At 38.3% G+C, this 17,813-nt stretch overlaps 2 protein-coding genes across 4 annotated transcripts; one reads left to right on the top strand and one right to left on the bottom strand.

The window, feature by feature from the left end:
* Positions 1-1,866: 1,866 nt before the first annotated feature.
* si:dkey-24p1.7 (sialic acid-binding Ig-like lectin 14) lies at positions 1,867-17,254 on the bottom strand. Of its 3 annotated transcripts, XM_067450234.1 has the most exons (11): positions 17,177-17,254; positions 16,954-17,036; positions 11,680-11,858; positions 11,474-11,648; positions 10,877-11,170; positions 10,407-10,667; positions 5,382-5,642; positions 5,093-5,173; positions 4,729-4,846; positions 4,545-4,599; positions 1,867-2,994 (listed from the first exon to the last, which is right to left on the bottom strand). In XM_067450234.1, the coding sequence occupies exons 2-11, from the start codon at positions 17,021-17,023 to the stop codon at positions 2,638-2,640; spliced, it is 1,851 nt and encodes a 616-aa protein (XP_067306335.1). In that variant the 5' UTR covers positions 17,024-17,036; positions 17,177-17,254; the 3' UTR covers positions 1,867-2,637. The 3 variants fall into 3 exon arrangements, with proteins under 3 accessions (XP_067306335.1, XP_067306334.1, XP_067306333.1); XM_067450233.1 differs by lacking the exons at positions 10,407-10,667; positions 10,877-11,170; positions 11,474-11,648; ... (1 more) ...; positions 16,954-17,036; positions 17,177-17,254 and adding exons at positions 5,852-6,145; positions 6,480-6,866; positions 7,112-7,194; positions 7,335-7,453; positions 8,175-8,198 and having other exon boundaries at positions 1,873-2,994; XM_067450232.1 differs by lacking the exons at positions 10,407-10,667; positions 10,877-11,170; positions 11,474-11,648; ... (1 more) ...; positions 16,954-17,036; positions 17,177-17,254 and adding exons at positions 5,852-6,145; positions 6,480-6,866; positions 7,112-7,194; positions 7,335-7,717 and having other exon boundaries at positions 1,873-2,994.
* On the top strand, positions 12,208-15,575 carry LOC137085059 (uncharacterized). The gene is made up of 2 exons (XM_067451622.1): positions 12,208-13,492; positions 14,776-15,575. Exons 1-2 carry the CDS (start codon positions 12,227-12,229, stop codon positions 14,803-14,805), a joined length of 1,296 nt encoding a protein of 431 aa, XP_067307723.1. The 5' UTR covers positions 12,208-12,226; the 3' UTR covers positions 14,806-15,575.
* Positions 17,255-17,813: the final 559 nt, after the last annotated feature.

Raw genomic sequence — 17,813 nt, 5'->3', positions numbered from 1 at the left:
GCTGATTCATTCCATCCGCTCATACAGGCCAGCATGCGGAAATGCAGTGCATAGGAACTCGTTGTCTCTCGTTTGCCTTGGCGAATAGAAAACAGTTGATCATGATCAGATAATTTGGCAGTTTGTTGACCAAATACCTCTTTTAGATGAGTGCAGCGGTGGTTGAGCCGATGAAGGGGGCATTCACTTCCCATTGCGACTGTGCCCACTGAAGGACTCGGCCTGAGAGTAATGAGATGATAAATGCCACCCGGCCTCTCTCGCTGTGGAACTGATGGGAATTCGCTTCCATATGCAGGGAACATTGCAAGAGAAACCCGCTGCAATCCTCCGCCGCGCCGCTGTAGGCCGCTGGTCGGGCCATGGGACTTACGCAGACAGCTGACGAAGTAGCGGGTGCCGGTGGTGCAAGTGATGAAACGCAAAGTTTATTATCAGAGGTTACTTACATACTTAGAATGAATGTGACACTCAGACGAAGGGCGATAATGGTGAAGACGAGGATGGTGAAGACGAAGATGACGATGACGGCGAAGAGGGTACAGATGAGGGCTTTTAGGAAGGACAGGTAGTCGACGATGGGATCGGTGCAAGACCAGACAGTGAGTTTGAAGGTGAGCCGGGTTGATATTGTGGTGACTGGTGATGGTGCCCAGGTGTTCAGAATTCCGGTGATGGTGAACGAGTGGGCGTGACAGTGTGTGTGTGTGTGTGTGTGTGTGTGTGTGTGTGTGTGTGTGTGTGTGCGTGTTTATATTATATGTTATATACAATTATAAAATATATATATTAAATTATAATTCACTTTTTATATTTTACCATTTTAATTGAGGCATTTTAACATTTTATCACAAAGACAGAGAAACATGTACAATACATTTATAGAAAGAAAACATTTTTCTATTTACTGGCATATACAGTATATTAGATCTAGCCCAATGTCCATCCTGGGTTATAATGATAGCATTTAAATGTTGCAAATTAAGTAGGCAAATGCATGTCCAGAGCGTGAAATGCCATTTTGAATTTTAAAAACCTGTCTGTCAAACATATGGTACCAGAAGTAAGAGACCCTTAGCAAATGAAGGTGAGAAAAAGTTACTTACTAGGAGTAACGTAATTAGGAGTAATGCAATAATGAAAATAAAATAACCACTTTAAGTGTATCCATCCAAACACGTACCTTATCTCAGATCATACAGGGTGACAGCCAATGTGGTGGACCACAGAAAATATCAAACCATACCAAGACAAATGAGACGCTGACACTGTCACTGGCTATTTAAAGATTCTCAGTATTGTGTGGAACATTCTAATCCTGTTATCTAAGGCCTAATCCTGCACACACACACACACACACACACACCATCATCATTAGAGGAGGAGGAGCAACCAGGTGGCTGGCCTTACAACATTGCACAAACAAGGAATTTTAATTGTTTAATCATTTTCCAGTGTTAGGCCAACAGTATTTTAGAAGACAGGGTTGTTTAATTCACACTGAACATTGTTGATCTTTTAAAGATTTGTGAGTTCCAACCATGCATTGCAATTTTATTTTATTATTTAATGTTATTTGTTCCAGACATTGTGTTGCTGTTGTCCTCACTGTTGCTGTTGTAATGTTATACGCTGTGCTTTTTTTTGTTGCATTTGTAGTTGTATCACCGTTATTGTTGGTTAAGTGTCATTACTGTAAAATTACCGCAACATCTCTTTGCTTCACATTAGCCATGTGTGGAAAGTTTGCAGGTGGCACTTAAGGTCAACTATTGGTATTTTTATTTCCCCTTTTCTTTTTAAAAGCAAAGTAAAAGGAAATCAGGGAGATGGAAACCATCAGAAACTTGATTTGATATTGATTTATTTACTAAAACATATTTGCAGATTTAGGTAGCTCAGAAACATCCTTAAATATATATATTTAAAACCTAATGCAAAAAAATTATAGAAAGAAATTAAATACATATTATATACATATTATTTTTTTTCTCACAATTTTATATATAAAAAAACTTATCTAATGAAACATGCTGTATTGTGCTGAAATCACCAAACATTTTTGATAGACATAAGGGATAAAAGCTCAAAAGTAATACATTATTTATTTTCTTAAACATCTGACCCGAAAATGAAAATTAACCCATGATTTACTCACCCTCAAGTCATCCTAGGTGTATATGACATTCTTCTTTCAGACGAATACAATCAGGGTTATTTAAAAAAATAAAAAGCTTTATAATGGTTAGGTTTCGAAGTCCATAAAAGTGCATCTATTCAATCATATATCTGCTCCACACGGCTCCGGAGGTTAATAAAGGCCTTCTGAAGCAAAGTGATGTGTTTGTGTAAGAAAAATATGCATATTTAAAACTTTGTAGACTAAAATAACTATGCTCCTGTACATCACATCAGGGGTTACTCTTTTAGCGCAAGTCGACTTGTGTACCGTTGATCACCGGAAGTTGGTTATTTTACTCTAAAGGTTTAAATATGGATATTTTTCTTACACAAACGTGACACTTCACTTCAGAAGGTCATCGGACAGAAGAATGTCATATACACCTAGAATGGCTTGAGGGTGTGTAAATCATGGGCTAATTTTCATTTTTGGGTGAACTATCCTTTTAAGACTCTTTAGATTCTTAGCTTTAGAGAATTAGAATAAAGTTCCTCCTCTACTTCCATCTGTGTCTGGTTGGGTGTTTTAATCTGGTCATCTCCATCCTGAAGGGATGGCCTTCCTCTGCTGGCCTTCTTGATCTCAGCATAGTCTGTGTCTGCATGTTCTCTCTCTCCCTCTTCAGGCGATCTGTTCTTTAGAAGGGAGTAGTCGATGCTGGCGTAGTCGACCTCTCCTGGTTCCATCTCGGCTGCTTCATCTTCCTGTGCTCCATCTGTTGGTGCTGCTGTGTTTGGGGTTCCCCCATCAAGCTGACCTTGAAGAGGTGTTTGTTCATTGGTTCCATTCTGAGCTATGTCTGTCTGCACTGTCTGATACATACAAAACTTTTTATTTTTAACTTTTAAAAGTGACCCCCCCCCCCATTTACTCGGCCTTGTGTCGTTCATCTTCAGAATATAAATGAATATATACAATATTTCTGTCCTTCCATTAACAGTCCACCTCTGAGGACTCTGTGTAATTTTGATAGTCTAGAAATCTAGACACACCCTAGTGGCAGCAAATCTAATCTGCCGAGAGTGTCGTCTAGTAACTCTCAATACACTTCTGAGCTGTAAAAAACAAACTCTGGACGGGCCAATCACATCATGTATAGAGTAGGTGGGCGGGGCTTAACATAATGACGGCCGAATTGCGCTTGCGTGCTCCTAGTAAACACAGTACGAACGGCCGTCTTTCGAATCAATCAGCTTTGACCGCGAATCTGGAAGACTTGGAGTTAAGCTTTTCTCTGAGAAAAGAACAAAGAACGGCACAGAAGTCATTATTAAAAAGGGAGGATGTGTTCGGAGTTTTGTCGACCGGATACGGCGAAAGTTTAATCTATCAATGAACTCCGCTTCACGTCGCTCTGGTTGGGTGTAGCGCTATCACACATGTAGCGCTATCCAATTGGGTACAGAGGGAGTTTGAAAGACGACGTTTATCCCGCCCCTCGGACCTGTCAATGGTGAGTTTCCAGACCAAACATCTTGATGTGGGTCTGGCTTGTCAGGTTATAATTTTGGGATATTATCATTTGAATGATTTCAATGTGTTGATGTGTTTCTGAATGACATTGTGTGTGTGTGTGTGTGTGTGTGTGTGTGTGTGTGTGTGTGTGTGTGTGTGTGTGTGTGTGTGTGTGTGTGCAGCCTGGTAATCCCTACATTAGATGGCAATATCCGAAATCCTTGTCCTTGTGGGGACATTTTTAGATCCCCATGAGGAAAACATCTTATAAATCACACAGAAGGAGTTTTTTTGAGAAAGTAAAAATGCAGAATGTTTCCTGTGATGGGTAGGTTTAGGGGCAGGGGCAGTGTAAGGGGATACAATGTACAGTTTGTACAGTATGAAATCCATTACGCCTATGGAAAGTCCCCATAAAACATGGAAACACGACATGTGTGCATGTGTGCATGCGTGCGTGCGTGCGTGTGTGTGTGTGTGTGTGTGTGTGTGTGTGTGTGTGTGTGTGTGTGTGTGTGTGTTACTAATTACATTATACTTCTACACAAATGTGAGACCCATCGTTGTCTTGAAATATCAGATTTTGAAGACTGAGTTTGAAATTGAGATTCAGTTTATATAGTTTGCCCAAAGCAATAATGATGCTTGGACTATTTTTGAAGCAACTGCATGTTTTTCCATGAGAAACAGAAAATCAACAACATGAGGCTGAGTAAATGATGACACAATTTTCATTTCATAAAAAGTTGAGTAAGTAATGCAATCCTCCAGAGTTACATTTTGACATACATTTTTCAAGATTAAGGTGTCTGTGATAGTTAAACTTAAAAATAAATAAAAATAGTAAATAAATAAATAATAATAAAAAACCAACAGCAAAAAAAAATACATTTTTGTTTTTCCTTACCTCTAAATTAACATCGGTGTTTGGATTTTCTGTTGGCACTTTGTGTTTTTTGCCTCTGATAAGAAAATATATTTAGGGAATGAGACTTGAAGCTGACAGTGCTGACAGTCAGAAATGTTCTAAATGCTATATATTACTAGAACAAATAATGTTTGATGGACTTTTAAGTAAATAGCAGACCTACCTGTGCCAAGACACCCAACAACACAACATTATTGAGAAAATGATTGCCGAACATGCCATTCCTGCCACAAATGTGAGTATGTGTGAGATGTCCAATTTTTCCATTATACTTTCCAAAACTGAAATGTAAAAACATAGAATTGTTATATGTATGTGTATATATAAGAAATTGTCAATTGTTCTGAGGTGAGAGTAAGATTCTTGAAATGCTAAATTTAACCCACACTCGGAACCTACTTGTAAATTCTGATTGATTGAGAGGAATGTTGATTTCAGCAAAGATGTCAATCCAGGAACATGTTCTAATCGGCTAAATCATAATCCTCCTGAAATAAACATACAGTGTGGAAACCACTTAGTGTTACCTGTAGCTTTTTTGGTGGAATTCAGCAGATCATCTTTCCCAAGCAAGTTTCCACCTCCAGGAGTGAATTCATTTGTGTCACCTAGCATGTGATAAATGTTTGATATTATAATTAGGAAAGACATATATTCAGACTGTAGGGCTGCAGCACCTTGCAAACATGCAATGAACTTTCCAAGATGTGTCACAATTCAGTATTTCAACAGCTGCTGACATGCTGTCATTTCGTAATCTGTAATGGTGTAAGCCTGTGACAAGTTATCACATTTATGGAATCTGTTTCTACTTACGAATTACATTGATAGTGATGGATGCATTCAAAGTCTCGTTCCTATATGTCATCTCACAGATGTATTTCCCAGCATGCTCCTTTCTCACATTGGTAATCGTGAGATTTTCTGCAGACGTGTAGTTCCTGATGTTATCTGCGGCTCCACTGAAACTCCACACAGGATCAGAGGATGGTGGGTGACTCTCAACAGTGCAGTTCAGGTGAAGAGTGTCACCTTCCATCACTGTGGCATTACCCAGAATCCGAAGAGTCTGTACGTCTGAAAAAGAACAACTGCATTGGTTTTGACACCATATTGACCCTCAGTATGCAAGAAATCAATTATTCTAGCTCTACTCATTGATCAATGGTGAAGACGGAAGACGGTTGTTCTCAATGGGGATGCCTACGCTCTTCTCAACTGTATTTTTGTTTTAAGGAATTGTTAAAGAATCATGACTTTAGTTAAAAATGTATACTTGTACTCACACATGACTTCTAGGGTCCTACTGGCTCTGATGGTTTTGTCTCCATAGCTCACGTCACATCCCACAGTGGCATTGTGCAGTTTGGAGGTTGGAGTTAAGGGCAAAGTTGAGAGGAAAAGGCTTTTGGGGGTGATCAGGGTGATGTTGGATTCCTTTAGATTGGTGATATTTTCTTCTGTTGTCTTGATCCACCATGTTATTTCAGGAGGCGTTTCAGGGCAAGGAAAAGGAGCTGAACATGTGAGACTGGCCTCCACTCCGTCACTGAGAGGAGGAATACCCATTATAGGCTCGTCTGCAAACAGACACACACAACATAATGTAGACATTGCGGATTTCCACAGTGTAGATAACTGAGTCATTCTTTCAGGACAGATTCAGATCATATGAAAATGAAATGCATAAGAGGAAGAGAATGGCTCATAGCAGTGTGATTGGCACATAGATGTGTTTAAGTTTCTTTCTTTAAGAAATGATATCCAACATAGTTCCCCTTCTGAGATTATGAAATCATAACATCATAAGTGTGCAGTGAGCTGAACATCCCTCCGAAATAACTGAGAACTGAAAGAGAACATCAGAGTATAAAGCAGGAGCTTTTAACTTTGCCAAACACAAGCAAGCATTACCTTGAATGATGATTTTAACTCTGGGTTTATATGTGTTTCTCTGTGAATTCTGCCCCTCCAGTCTGAAGGCATATTCCTTTGCATTTTCTGCTTTCATGTCTTTCATGATGAAGCTGCAGTTGTTTTTGGTCAGATCAGGTTCAAGCATCTTAATCTGTTCTGTTTCCGTTTCTTTCTCGTCCAATTTGTTTTCATTTTGTTTACTTACTCTGCTGTTGAAAATGCTTTTCCTACATTGACCATTTTGACACATCATCCACTGAACGTTATCAATAGGTTTTGCTTTGTTTGGATAGGTGAATGTACATGAAATCAGAGCACACGATCCTGGAACTGCAGTAATTTCTTGCGGATTGAAGGTGATGCTCCAGTCGTTGTTTCCATTGCCTTGAACAACAGAAGAATGTGATGAAATCCCTAAGCACAGGAAATCTCATATCTTAAAATAACAGTTGCTGTTAGTGCTCAGTACATTTCCATGTATGAAGCTACAGAAACGTCACATGTACAAGTATTTCACACACAGAAGTGATGGTTGAGGAGTGTGATGTGTAGAATTTTGTATTTATTTTAATCACATTTAATAGAAAATATTTAAACATAAATGCAACTGTAAAACATGTAATACGTACCTGTACGCAAAATATTGCATATTAACATAGAGAGGAGTGTACAACTTGAAATGATCTGCATTTTAAACATGCATTACACAGATCTGCACAGAAAAAGAACATTGCGTGAGCATTATAAATTCTTTACAACATTTCTATATGCTTTGGTAGTAATTAAATGTGTCATGCCAGTGAAGAAAACTACATTTCAAATTAAAATTAACAGCATTAAAAATGACCTCACCACTTAAAGTCGAACCGTTCACAGTGTTCTCGGAAGCTTTAGTTGTAAAACTGACGAAGCAGCACACAAGTGTACAAGATGCATCCTTCCTCTGTTAGAGCACTTCCTCATTAAACTGACTGCACAAATGAGGGATTGTTGTGCATGACATTTTAATTAACTAAAGATTGATTTAAATGTATTGACCAAAGATGCAGGATGAGCTTATTTGGAAGAGATAAAGGAAATTCAGTGTTGGTCTAATGGAAATGTAACAAGTTAACTTTAAATATTATTAATAAGTTATTCGCTTTGCAAAAATGTGATCTGTTGATTTCTGTTTGTAGCACACTCTTCCCTCTCAGAAGTGACGTACTTAGGCTCTTAGGGTGGGCACTCGGGTTCAAAATTTTACAGTATCACAGCCAATTATAAAGGGACCTCTCTAAACACCCTCTGACACAATACACAGTTTCCTCGTTTTTTATAACTGTGCCTTTTATACAAATTCACCGGCCCCACTTTATATTAGGTGGCCTTAAGTACTATGTACTTACATCAAAAAGTAAGTACAATATACTTACTGTGTTCAAATTGTATTGCAAAACACCTTTGCTGATATTGAGGTGGGATACGGATAGAGTTAGGGACAAGTGTGGTGGTATGGGTCAGTTTAAGGGTTTACAGATGTAATTACATGCAGGTATTTTTTTAAATGTAAGTACAACGTAAAAACATATATGTACACAATAAGTGCATTGTATCAAATGATTCATTAAAATGTTAGTACATAGTAGTTAAGGCCACCTATCCAACAACAAATGAACAAACAATCAAATGAGAAAAGTTACAAACACTTACAGAGTAGTTGTCTATCAGTCAATCAATGCTTCACCTCTAGCCCAAATGCTACAAAGTGGAAGCAAACACACGAGGCTTTTAATACCTCGCTGGCCACGCCCCCAACAAACGCTCACTCACAACGTGGCAATGACCAAACAAATGCTAACTCCCACACACACCGCGAGAATACACCAAAACTAATAATACACACCACTGCACTACACAGACACACTTATCCAACAACAGTTAATAAAGACTTCTGAAGTTAATCGATGAGTTTGCGTAAGAAAAATATCCATATTTAAAACTTTACATTGTAAAGTTCCAGCCTATCGCCTTCCGTGGCAAAAGTGTCGAAAGTGCCTTCTCGCAGTTCAAGATGCGTACGGCCTTTTGAAATGCAGAGCCACTTTCAACACTTTTTCCATACATTGGCTGCGTCCGAAACCTGGAAAATGCTGCCTTCGGAGGACACATTTTAAGGCAGGAAGGCATCAAGGCACGTCGAAATCTAATGTTAGTTTCACTTCCTGTCTCCTGAGATACCTTCATCTGATATATTTTTGAAGGCAGTATACATGTATCCTTCGCTACTTTTGATATCCCACAATCCTGTGCTTTCCAATCAGTGACAGTTAGTCGAGCTGGGAAAATACGATGGTGTCCGAAAGTTGCGTTTGCTGTTCAGTTTGTGTGTAAATGTATGTTTTTTTACCAACATGTTCCACTTCCATTTCAACTTAAGCATATAAGTACCGGTCCAGATAACTCGTAGTACCCGGATGATTGGTGTGTTATTCAACATTGGCGGTTGTTATCTTGGAATAACATACCATTGGAATGCACGATTGATGATCAAAGTATTTCACAGAGCCATGTAATAAAAAATAATAATAACTGACTGAGATCCCTTCAAATAAACAATCACAGTATTTATTTAAGCAAATTTGAAGTTAGATTGGGAAAAATAAACTAGAAAAATGGTAAATAAACAATAAAAGACTACTAAATGTCTACTTTAAAAGGAGATCACAGAAGGGCAGTTGAGATATTTAAGTGATGCACACTCTGAGGATAATGCACTTGACTAAAGGTTTAATAATCTACAGATGAATATGAATACAACAGTTGAGTCCTTTTTCAGACATGTAGAGGAAAAACTCCTAAATTGGGTCTCAGCTGTTTTAAAAACTCAATGAAATCAATTTAAATGAATCTACAACATGCACACATTTATTCTTAATATTATACCTAATAGGCCTACAATTTTACTCACTTATCAAAAAATAAAAATAAAAATGAATTCCATGTTCACAGTTTCTCATATGTATGAATAATTTGCCTGGTGGATAAAATGTGCTAGTTATACTTACATCCTTTAAAACACGGAAAGGATGAAATTAAATTTCAGAAACCCTTTGAAGTAATTCACAGTTTAATTGTAAAAAATAAAATTACAATAAATACACAAAATACTCTAAATACATCGGCGCAAGAAGAAAACAAAAATGTTCAATTCATATTGTTTTATTTAATATAGTGTATATTTTTAATCCTACAGACAAATAAGCTCAGATAGGATGAAGTTTCTGTTCTTGTAAAAAGTATAAAATATACACTAAATGATAAAAACATATCAAATGAAATAGCAGTAACCTCCAGATTTTACTATAAGTTAAATCGAACATAAGGGACACTCTTTGAGATTTTTTTTAATAATTAACTTCATTCTTTCTGATGTCCTTCTTGGTCATAAAAAACCTCCAGTATAGCTACAGTGTCTGTGTTTGTGCCCATCACTTCATCTGTCTTGACTCTGTTGGAGAAAGAATAAAAGCAAATAGAGTAAAATATACTATTATCATCCACGATTGTGGACAACATTGTTCACATGCTTTCACATCAAGAATTCCATCTAAACAAATCAATCTGAACACCTTCATGTGAATTGTTTGAACTATGCAAAAAGTGCAACAAAATGTATGTATTTTAAGCATTTCTGTACCTTTGCCAAGACTCATGACAGCCCAAAACCACAGAGAAGATGACTGCTGAAACTGATATTCCATACAGAAATCCTATTATCATGGACATCATGTCCACTTGCATTTGAGAAGCTTCTTTACCTTGAATTTAAGACACAAATTGTTTCAGTTTGGAATTTCTTACATATGTCTTTGCATATATAAGTGAATTATGGTGTAAGCCTGTGGCAGGTTATAAACATTTATGGAATCTGTTTCTACTTACGAATTACATTGATAGTGATGGATGCTTTCAAAGTCTCATTCCTATATGTCATCTCACAGATGTATTTCCCAGCATGCTCCTTTCTCACATTGGTAATCGTGAGATTTTCTGCAGATGTGTAGTTCCTGATGTTATCTGCGGCTCCACTGAAACTCCACACAGGATCAGAGGATGGTGGGTGACTCTCAACAGTGCAGTTCAGGTGAAGAGTGTCACCTTCCATCACTGTGGCATTACCCAGAATCCGAAGAGTCTGTACGTCTGAAAAACAGCAACTGCATTGGTTTTGACACCATATTGACCCTCAGTATGCAAGAAATCAATTATTCTAGCTCTACTCATTGATCAATGGTGAAGACGGAAGACGGTTGTTCTCAATAGGGACGCCTACGGTCTTCTCAACTGTATTTTTGTTTTAAGGAATTGTTAAAGAATCATGACTTTAGTTAAAAATGTATACTTGTACTCACACATGACTTCTAGGGTCCTACTGGCTCTGATGGTTTGGTCTCCATAGCTCACGTCACATCCCACAGTGGCATTGTGCAGTTTGGAGGTTGGAGTTAAGGGCAAAGTTGAGAGGAAAAGGCTTTTGGGGGTGATCAGGGTGATGTTGGCTTCCTTTAGATTGGTGATATTTTCTTTTGTTGTCTTGATCCACCATGTTATTTCAGGAGGCGTTTCAGGGCAAGGAAAAGGAGCTGAACATGTGAGACTGGCCTCCACTCCGTCACTGAGAAGAGGAATACCCATTATAGGCTCGTCTGCAAACAGACACCAATAACATAATGTAGACATAGCTTTTCAAGACAGATTCAGATCATATGAAAATGAAATGCATAAGTGGAAGATAATGGCTCATAGCAGTGTGATTGGCACATAGATGTGTTTAAGTTTCTTTCTTTATGAAATTATATCCAACATAGTTCCTCTTCTGAGATTATGAAATCATAACATCATAAGTGTGCAGTGAGCTGAACATCCCTCAGAAATAACTGAGAACTGAAAGAGAACATCAGAGTATAAAGCAGGAGCTTTTAACTTTGCCAAACACAAGCAAGCATTACCTTGAATGATGATTTTAACTCTGGGATAATATGTGTTTCTCTGTGAATTCTGCCCCTCCAGTCTGAAGGCATATTCCTTTGCATTTTCTGCTTTCATGTCTTTCATGATGAAGCTGCAGTTGTTTTTGGTCAGATCAGGTTCAAGCATCTTAATCTGTTCTGTTTCCGTTTCTTTCTCGTCCAATATGTTTTCATTTTGTTTTCACTTTGCTCTTGAAAATGCTTTTCCTACATTGACCATTTTGACACATCATCCACTGAACGTTATCAATAGGTTTTGCTTTGTCTGGATAGGTGAATGTACATGAAATCAGAGCACACGATCCTGGAACTGCAGTAATTTCTTGCGGATTGAAGGTGATGCTCCAGTCGTTGTTTCCATTGCCTTGAACAACAGAAGAATGTGATGAAATCCCTGAGCACAGGATGTTGAGTTATGTTCTCATCATTTATGTTGTATTATGTTGTTTTCTATTATTATTATTATTTCCCTTTTATGGTACATTATAATACTGACTGTCGTATACTAAAAATGTGCAAGAGTTCATTGTGCGCATATGTGGACAACATGTGACCTTTTTTTTTTTTTTTGACTTGAGAATGTGACGACCCCCCTGACACATGTGGCTGCTCCCTTGAGCACTGATTGTTTGCCAGTGTATCGAGATGTACGGTAAAAATAAAGAATGCTAAGAAGTTATTTAATGTGTAATATTCTTTAATGGATGGATGACAACTACATTATACATAAACATGACGGAGAGAGATGAAAACCTAACAGGTTATGGGCCCAGGCGCGCCAATGCTAACGTTTCAGGAGGAAAATGGCAGAGACTAGTCTTCGACGGAGACGAGAATAACTACGAACTATGGGAAGTAAAATTTCTTGGTCATCTGAGATTAATGGGTTTAAAGGAAACAATACTGTCTACCGAGGATATAGACGAGGAAAAGAATGAGGAGTGCTACGCTGAACTAATCCAGTTTCTCGACGATAAAAGCTTGTCACTGGTGATGCGAGAGGCGGCTGATGACGGCAGGAAAGCTCTGGAAATACTTCGAAGTCACTACGCCAGTCAGGGTAAGCCGAGAATTATCGCCCTATACACTGAACTAACTTCGTTAAAGAAGGAATCTAACGAGACGGTGACAGACTACATTATCCGAGCTGAGAAAGCGGTGACTTCCCTAAGAAACGCAAAAGAAGTAATAAGTGACGGACTGATAATAGCGATGATCCTAAAGGGCCTGCCAGATTCCTACAAGCCTTTCGCTATCCATACTACACAGAGTAGTGAAGAATTGACTTTCACCCAGTTTAAAAGCAAACTGAGAAGTTATGAAGAGACAGAAAAATTTGATGATAAACCCAAAACTGACAATGTGATGAAAGTAAACATAGCATCCGTGACCTGCTATGGATGTGGAAACCGCGGTCATCTTGCACGTGATTGCCGCCAAAAGGGGGTACCCAAGTGGTGCAGCTACCATAGAAGTTCAACACACAGTGATGAGACATGTCGCCGGAGAAAAGACGGGCACAAAGACGAAGCGAAACAAGCTGCAGAAAAACAAGAGGAGCGTGAAAAAGAACAAACATTTGTTTTCAAAGTCAGTCAAACATTTCTTCCAGACAATATTACGAAAAATGGACTAATGGTAGACTGTGGAGCAACATCCCACATCTTAACAGAGAAGAAAGATTTCACGAGATTTGATGAGAGTTTCGACCCAAAGTCACACTACATGGAACTTGCGGATGGAGCCAGGATGAACAACGTGGCATTAAAGCGGGGCGACGCAGAGGTGTTACTGCTGGATGTGGAAGGAAAATGCGTCAGGATCACTCTAAAGAAGGCCTTGTTCATACCATCATATCCACAAAGCATCATCTCCGTTCAAGCTGCTACAACAGATGGTGCCAGGGTGATCTTCCAAGAAGGACAGAATGAACTGATAAGCAAGGATGGAGCTGTGTTCCGCATAGAAGAGCATGAGAGACTGTACTATCTGAAAACGGTAAATAACAACAAACACTGTGTTGATACATCAGTTACTGATATGATGTCCAGGGACAAAGTGAGTTTAACTTGTGATGTTAAAACATGGCATGAGATAATGGGACATTGTAATGTTAGTGATGTGTTGAAATTACCTGAAGTGGTTGAGGGTATGAAAATCACAGGTAATACCAAACTAGATTGTGACGTCTGTACTGAGGGAAAGTTCATCAACAGCAGAAGTAGAAAAACTGACACAAAAGCTGTCGAGGCCCTAGAGTTAGTACACACTGATTTAGCAGGTCCTATTGAACCAACTTCTCAAGATGGATATAAGTATGCGATTTCATTCACAGATGATTTTTCAGGGGCAATATCTGTTTACTTCCTTAAGAATAAGAGTGACACTACTCTAGCGACAGAGAAGTTCCTAGCAGACTGTGCACCATACGGTAGAGTCAAATGCATCAGATCAGACAATGGTACAGAATACACAGGCAATGCATTTCAGTCACTTTTACGAGAAAAGGGTATAAGACATGATACATCATCCCCATACTCTCCTCATCAAAATGGTACAGCTGAGAGACAATGGCGAACCATTTTTGAAATGGGAAGGTGTCTTCTAATAGAGAAGGGATTACCAAAGGTTCTGTGGCCTTATGCTGTCCAAACTGCTACTCATATCCGAAACAGATGCTATAATGACAGAATTAAGAATACTCCACATTTCATATTGACAGGAAGAAAGCCAGATCTTTCTAAAATGTGGGTTTTTGGATCAGAATGCTATGCATACAAACACAATCAAAAGAAATTGGACCCTAGATGTGAGAAGGGAATATTTGTGGGGTATAGTAAGAATAGCCCAGCTTATCTGGTATACAATCCACAGACAGGAAATGTGTCAAAACATAGATTGGTGAAATTCATTAGGAAGAACAGTGTTGAACAACAGACACAAACCGATGAAGATTACTTGGAAATCCAAAGCTACAGAGATAGGACACAGAATAATGTGAACGGTGGTGATACCCCACAAAGTGAGGAGAGCACAGAGAAGCAGGTACTAGGTGAAAAAATGGAGAGTATAGATACAGACAATACAGAAGTGTCAGAACATGATGGAACTATGGAAAAAGTAGACACAGAAAACAACAAAAACAGTACAGGTCCAACAGACACTGATAGTCAAAAACAGTATCACTCGAAAAGAGAAAAGAGAGCCCCAAAGTATTTACAAGACTACCTGACAGACTTTAAAGACGATGTAACCAATGTGAGTGTCGATTATTGTTACAGGGCAGTGTGTGGAGTTCCCCAAACCTATAGAGAAGCCCTTATGTCACCTGATGCTCCCGGATGGGAACATGCTATGAAGGAAGAGATGGACTCACTTAAAGAAAATGACACATTTGAATTCACTACTCTACCAGAGGGCAGAAAGACAGTAGGGGGAAGATGGGTATATGCCCTTAAAGAAAATGCAGAAAGAGGAAAAATCTTCAAGGCTAGGTATGTTGCAAAAGGATACAACCAAACTGAAGGCATAGACTACCATGAGACATTTGCTCCTACAGCAAATCTCACCTCTGTACGGGCATTAATGCAGATAGCTGCTCAGAATGACTTTTTTGTCCATCAGATGGACGTCAAAACAGCATATCTACATGCCCCAATAGAGGAAGACATATACTTAGAACAACCAGAGGGTTTTGAAGAAACATCTGACATAGGAGACAAGTTAGTATACAAACTAAAGAAATCTCTGTATGGTCTAAAACAGTCTGGAAGGAACTGGTACAAACTTTTAAATGATCATCTTGAACAAAACAACTTTGAGAGAAATCAGTCTGATCACTGTGTGTATAGAAAGCAGATTGAAAATGAGACAATCATAGTGATCATCTGGGTAGATGATTTGATAATTGCAGCAAGCAGTGAAGATCAGCTCAACAGTTTTAAAGAAAAAATGAAGTCCAAATTTAACATGAAGGATCTGGGGAAAATATCTTATTTTTTGGGAATTCAGTTTGAACAAAAAGAGGGAGAAATTAAAATGAATCAGAAAAGGTACATTCTCAAAATGCTTGAAAAGTTTGGAATGTCAAACTGTAAACCAAAAGCTACCCCAAGTGAATTAAAAGTGGAATGTGATAAGAATAAGGGAGAAAACATCAATGAGATTGAGAACCCCAAAGAATACTGTGAACTCGTTGGAAGCTTGATTTATGCAATGACCTGTACCAGACCAGACATTAGCTGGATAGTCAGTAAACTGTCACAAACCCTTGCAAAACCTAAAACACATGACTTAGTAGCTGCTAAACATGTCCTGAGATACCTAAAAGGTACAGCTGACTACGAGCTTTGTTTCAAGAAAACAGACAAGACTTTAAGTCTAATAGCATTCAGTGATTCTGACTGGGCATCTTCAGAAAAAGATAGACGCAGCACTTCAGGATACTGTTTCAGCCTGACAAAACAAGGCCCTGTTATTTCATGGAAGTCTAAGAAACAGCCGACAGTGGCACTGTCGACCTGCGAAGCTGAATACATTGGTCTAGCAAACACTACTCAGGAAAGCATGTACTTAACTCAACTGTTAAATGGCATGGATAATAGTGTCTACACTTGCACCACAATGTATGGTGATAATCAGGGGGCCATTGCATTGAGTAGAAACCCAGTGAATAGATCTAGATCGAAGCACATTGATGTGAAATATCACTTTATCCGTGATGCTGTCAATGAGGGAAAAATACATATTGTGTACTGCCCTACAGAAGACATGGTGGCAGATGTTTTGACAAAATCTGTGTCAAAAATTAAAATTCTAAAGTTCAAATGTTTTCTGTTTGGGAACTAAATATTTGTGATGTCATTATACATGGCTTAAGATGATGAGAACAAGTGGGGGTGTTGAGTTATGTTCTCATCATTTATGTTGTATTATGTTGTTTTCTATTATTATTATTATTTCCCTTTTATGGTACATTATAATACTGACTGTCGTATACTAAAAATGTGCAAGAGTTCATTGTGCGCATATGTGGACAACATGTGACCTTTTTTTTTTTTTTTGACTTGAGAATGTGACGACCCCCCTGACACATGTGGCTGCTCCCTTGAGCACTGATTGTTTGCCAGTGTATCGAGATGTACGGTAAAAATAAAGAATGCTAAGAAGTTATTTAATGTGTAATATTCTTTAATGGATGGATGACAACTACATTACACATAAACATGACGGAGAGAGATGAAAACCTAACACAGGAAATCTCATATCTTAAAATAACAGTTGCTGTTAGTGCTCAGTACATGTGCATGTGTGAAGCTACAGAAACGTCACATGTACAAGTATTTCACACACAGAAGTGATGGTTGAGGAGTGTGATGTGTAGAATGTGTATTTATTTTAATCACATTTAATAGAAAATATTTAAACATAAATGCAACTGTAAAACATGTAATACGTACCTGTACGCAAAATATTGCATATTAACATAGAGAGGAGTGTACAACTTGAAATGATCTGCATTTTAAACATGCATTACACAGATCTGCACAGAAAAAGAACATTGCGTGAGCATTATAAATTCTTTACAACATTTCTATATGCTTTGGTAGTAATTAAATGTGTCATGCCAGTAAAGAAATCTACATTTCAAATTAAAATTAACAGCATTAAAAATGACCTCACCACTTAAAGTCGAACCGTTCACAGTGTTCTCGGAAGCTTTAGTTGTAAAACTGAAGAAGCAGCACACAAGTGTATAAGATGCATCCTTCCTCTGTTAGAGCACTTCCTCATTAAACTGACTGCACAAATGAGAGATTGTTGTGCATGAAAATTCTCATCTCCCATTTCCTTTAAAAAGACTGAATGCTTCTCCAGAGAGGAATCCTTTTATTTATAATATTTAATAATTTTTTTGTGTGCTGCTGCACGTCCCTGTGTGTGTAATAAGCAGAGTTTACGCACATTGTGCCCCATCTATAGGTGCATATTATTAGCGCACCCTTTAAATAACACAAAAAATACTGCACTATTGACTGGTTAGTGGCACAGTCGTTTTCAGTTGCCTCAAAATAATAACTCGCCAACATTGCGCCTAAACACTCCTCGTTTTCAGACTAGCACGGATATAGGCGAACAGAGGGGCGCAAGTGAATTTTCTATTTACACAGCTGCACAGGACGTGTAAATGATAACTGCGTTTGGCTGAAACTAGCAAATAACATTTGAATCACGCCTGGTGTTGCATTGCACTGGGTGTATGATAGGGCCCAAAGACAGTAAAAATAGTTAAGGTCTATTCAGTTGGAACAAGTTATAG

This window comes from Pseudorasbora parva, chromosome 8 (genome assembly GCF_024679245.1).
Source record: "Pseudorasbora parva isolate DD20220531a chromosome 8, ASM2467924v1, whole genome shotgun sequence".
Lineage (NCBI taxonomy): Eukaryota > Metazoa > Chordata > Actinopteri > Cypriniformes > Gobionidae > Pseudorasbora > Pseudorasbora parva.
Note: the sequence above shows the minus strand (reverse complement) of the source record. Positions and strands in the feature narration are given on the sequence as shown.

Bases quoted from the DNA above. Each gene is read 5' to 3' on its own strand.
- LOC137085059 (XM_067451622.1), top strand. From the start codon at position 12,227: ATGACGGAGAGAGATGAAAACCTAACAGGTTATGGGCCCAGGCGCGCC. The intron at 13,493-14,775 runs GTAAATAACAAC...TTATTGTTACAG, and splicing joins GACTGTACTATCTGAAAACG to GGCAGTGTGTGGAGTTCCCC.
- si:dkey-24p1.7 (XM_067450234.1), bottom strand. From the start codon at position 17,023: ATGTTTAAAATGCAGATCATTTCAAGTTGTACACTCCTCTCTATGTTA. The intron at 11,859-16,953 runs GTACGTATTACA...CTGTTGTTCAAG, and splicing joins ATGCAATATTTTGCGTACAG to GCAATGGAAACAACGACTGG. The intron at 5,643-10,406 runs GTAAGTAGAAAC...GTTCTTTTTCAG, and splicing joins CATCACTATCAATGTAATTC to ACGTACAGACTCTTCGGATT.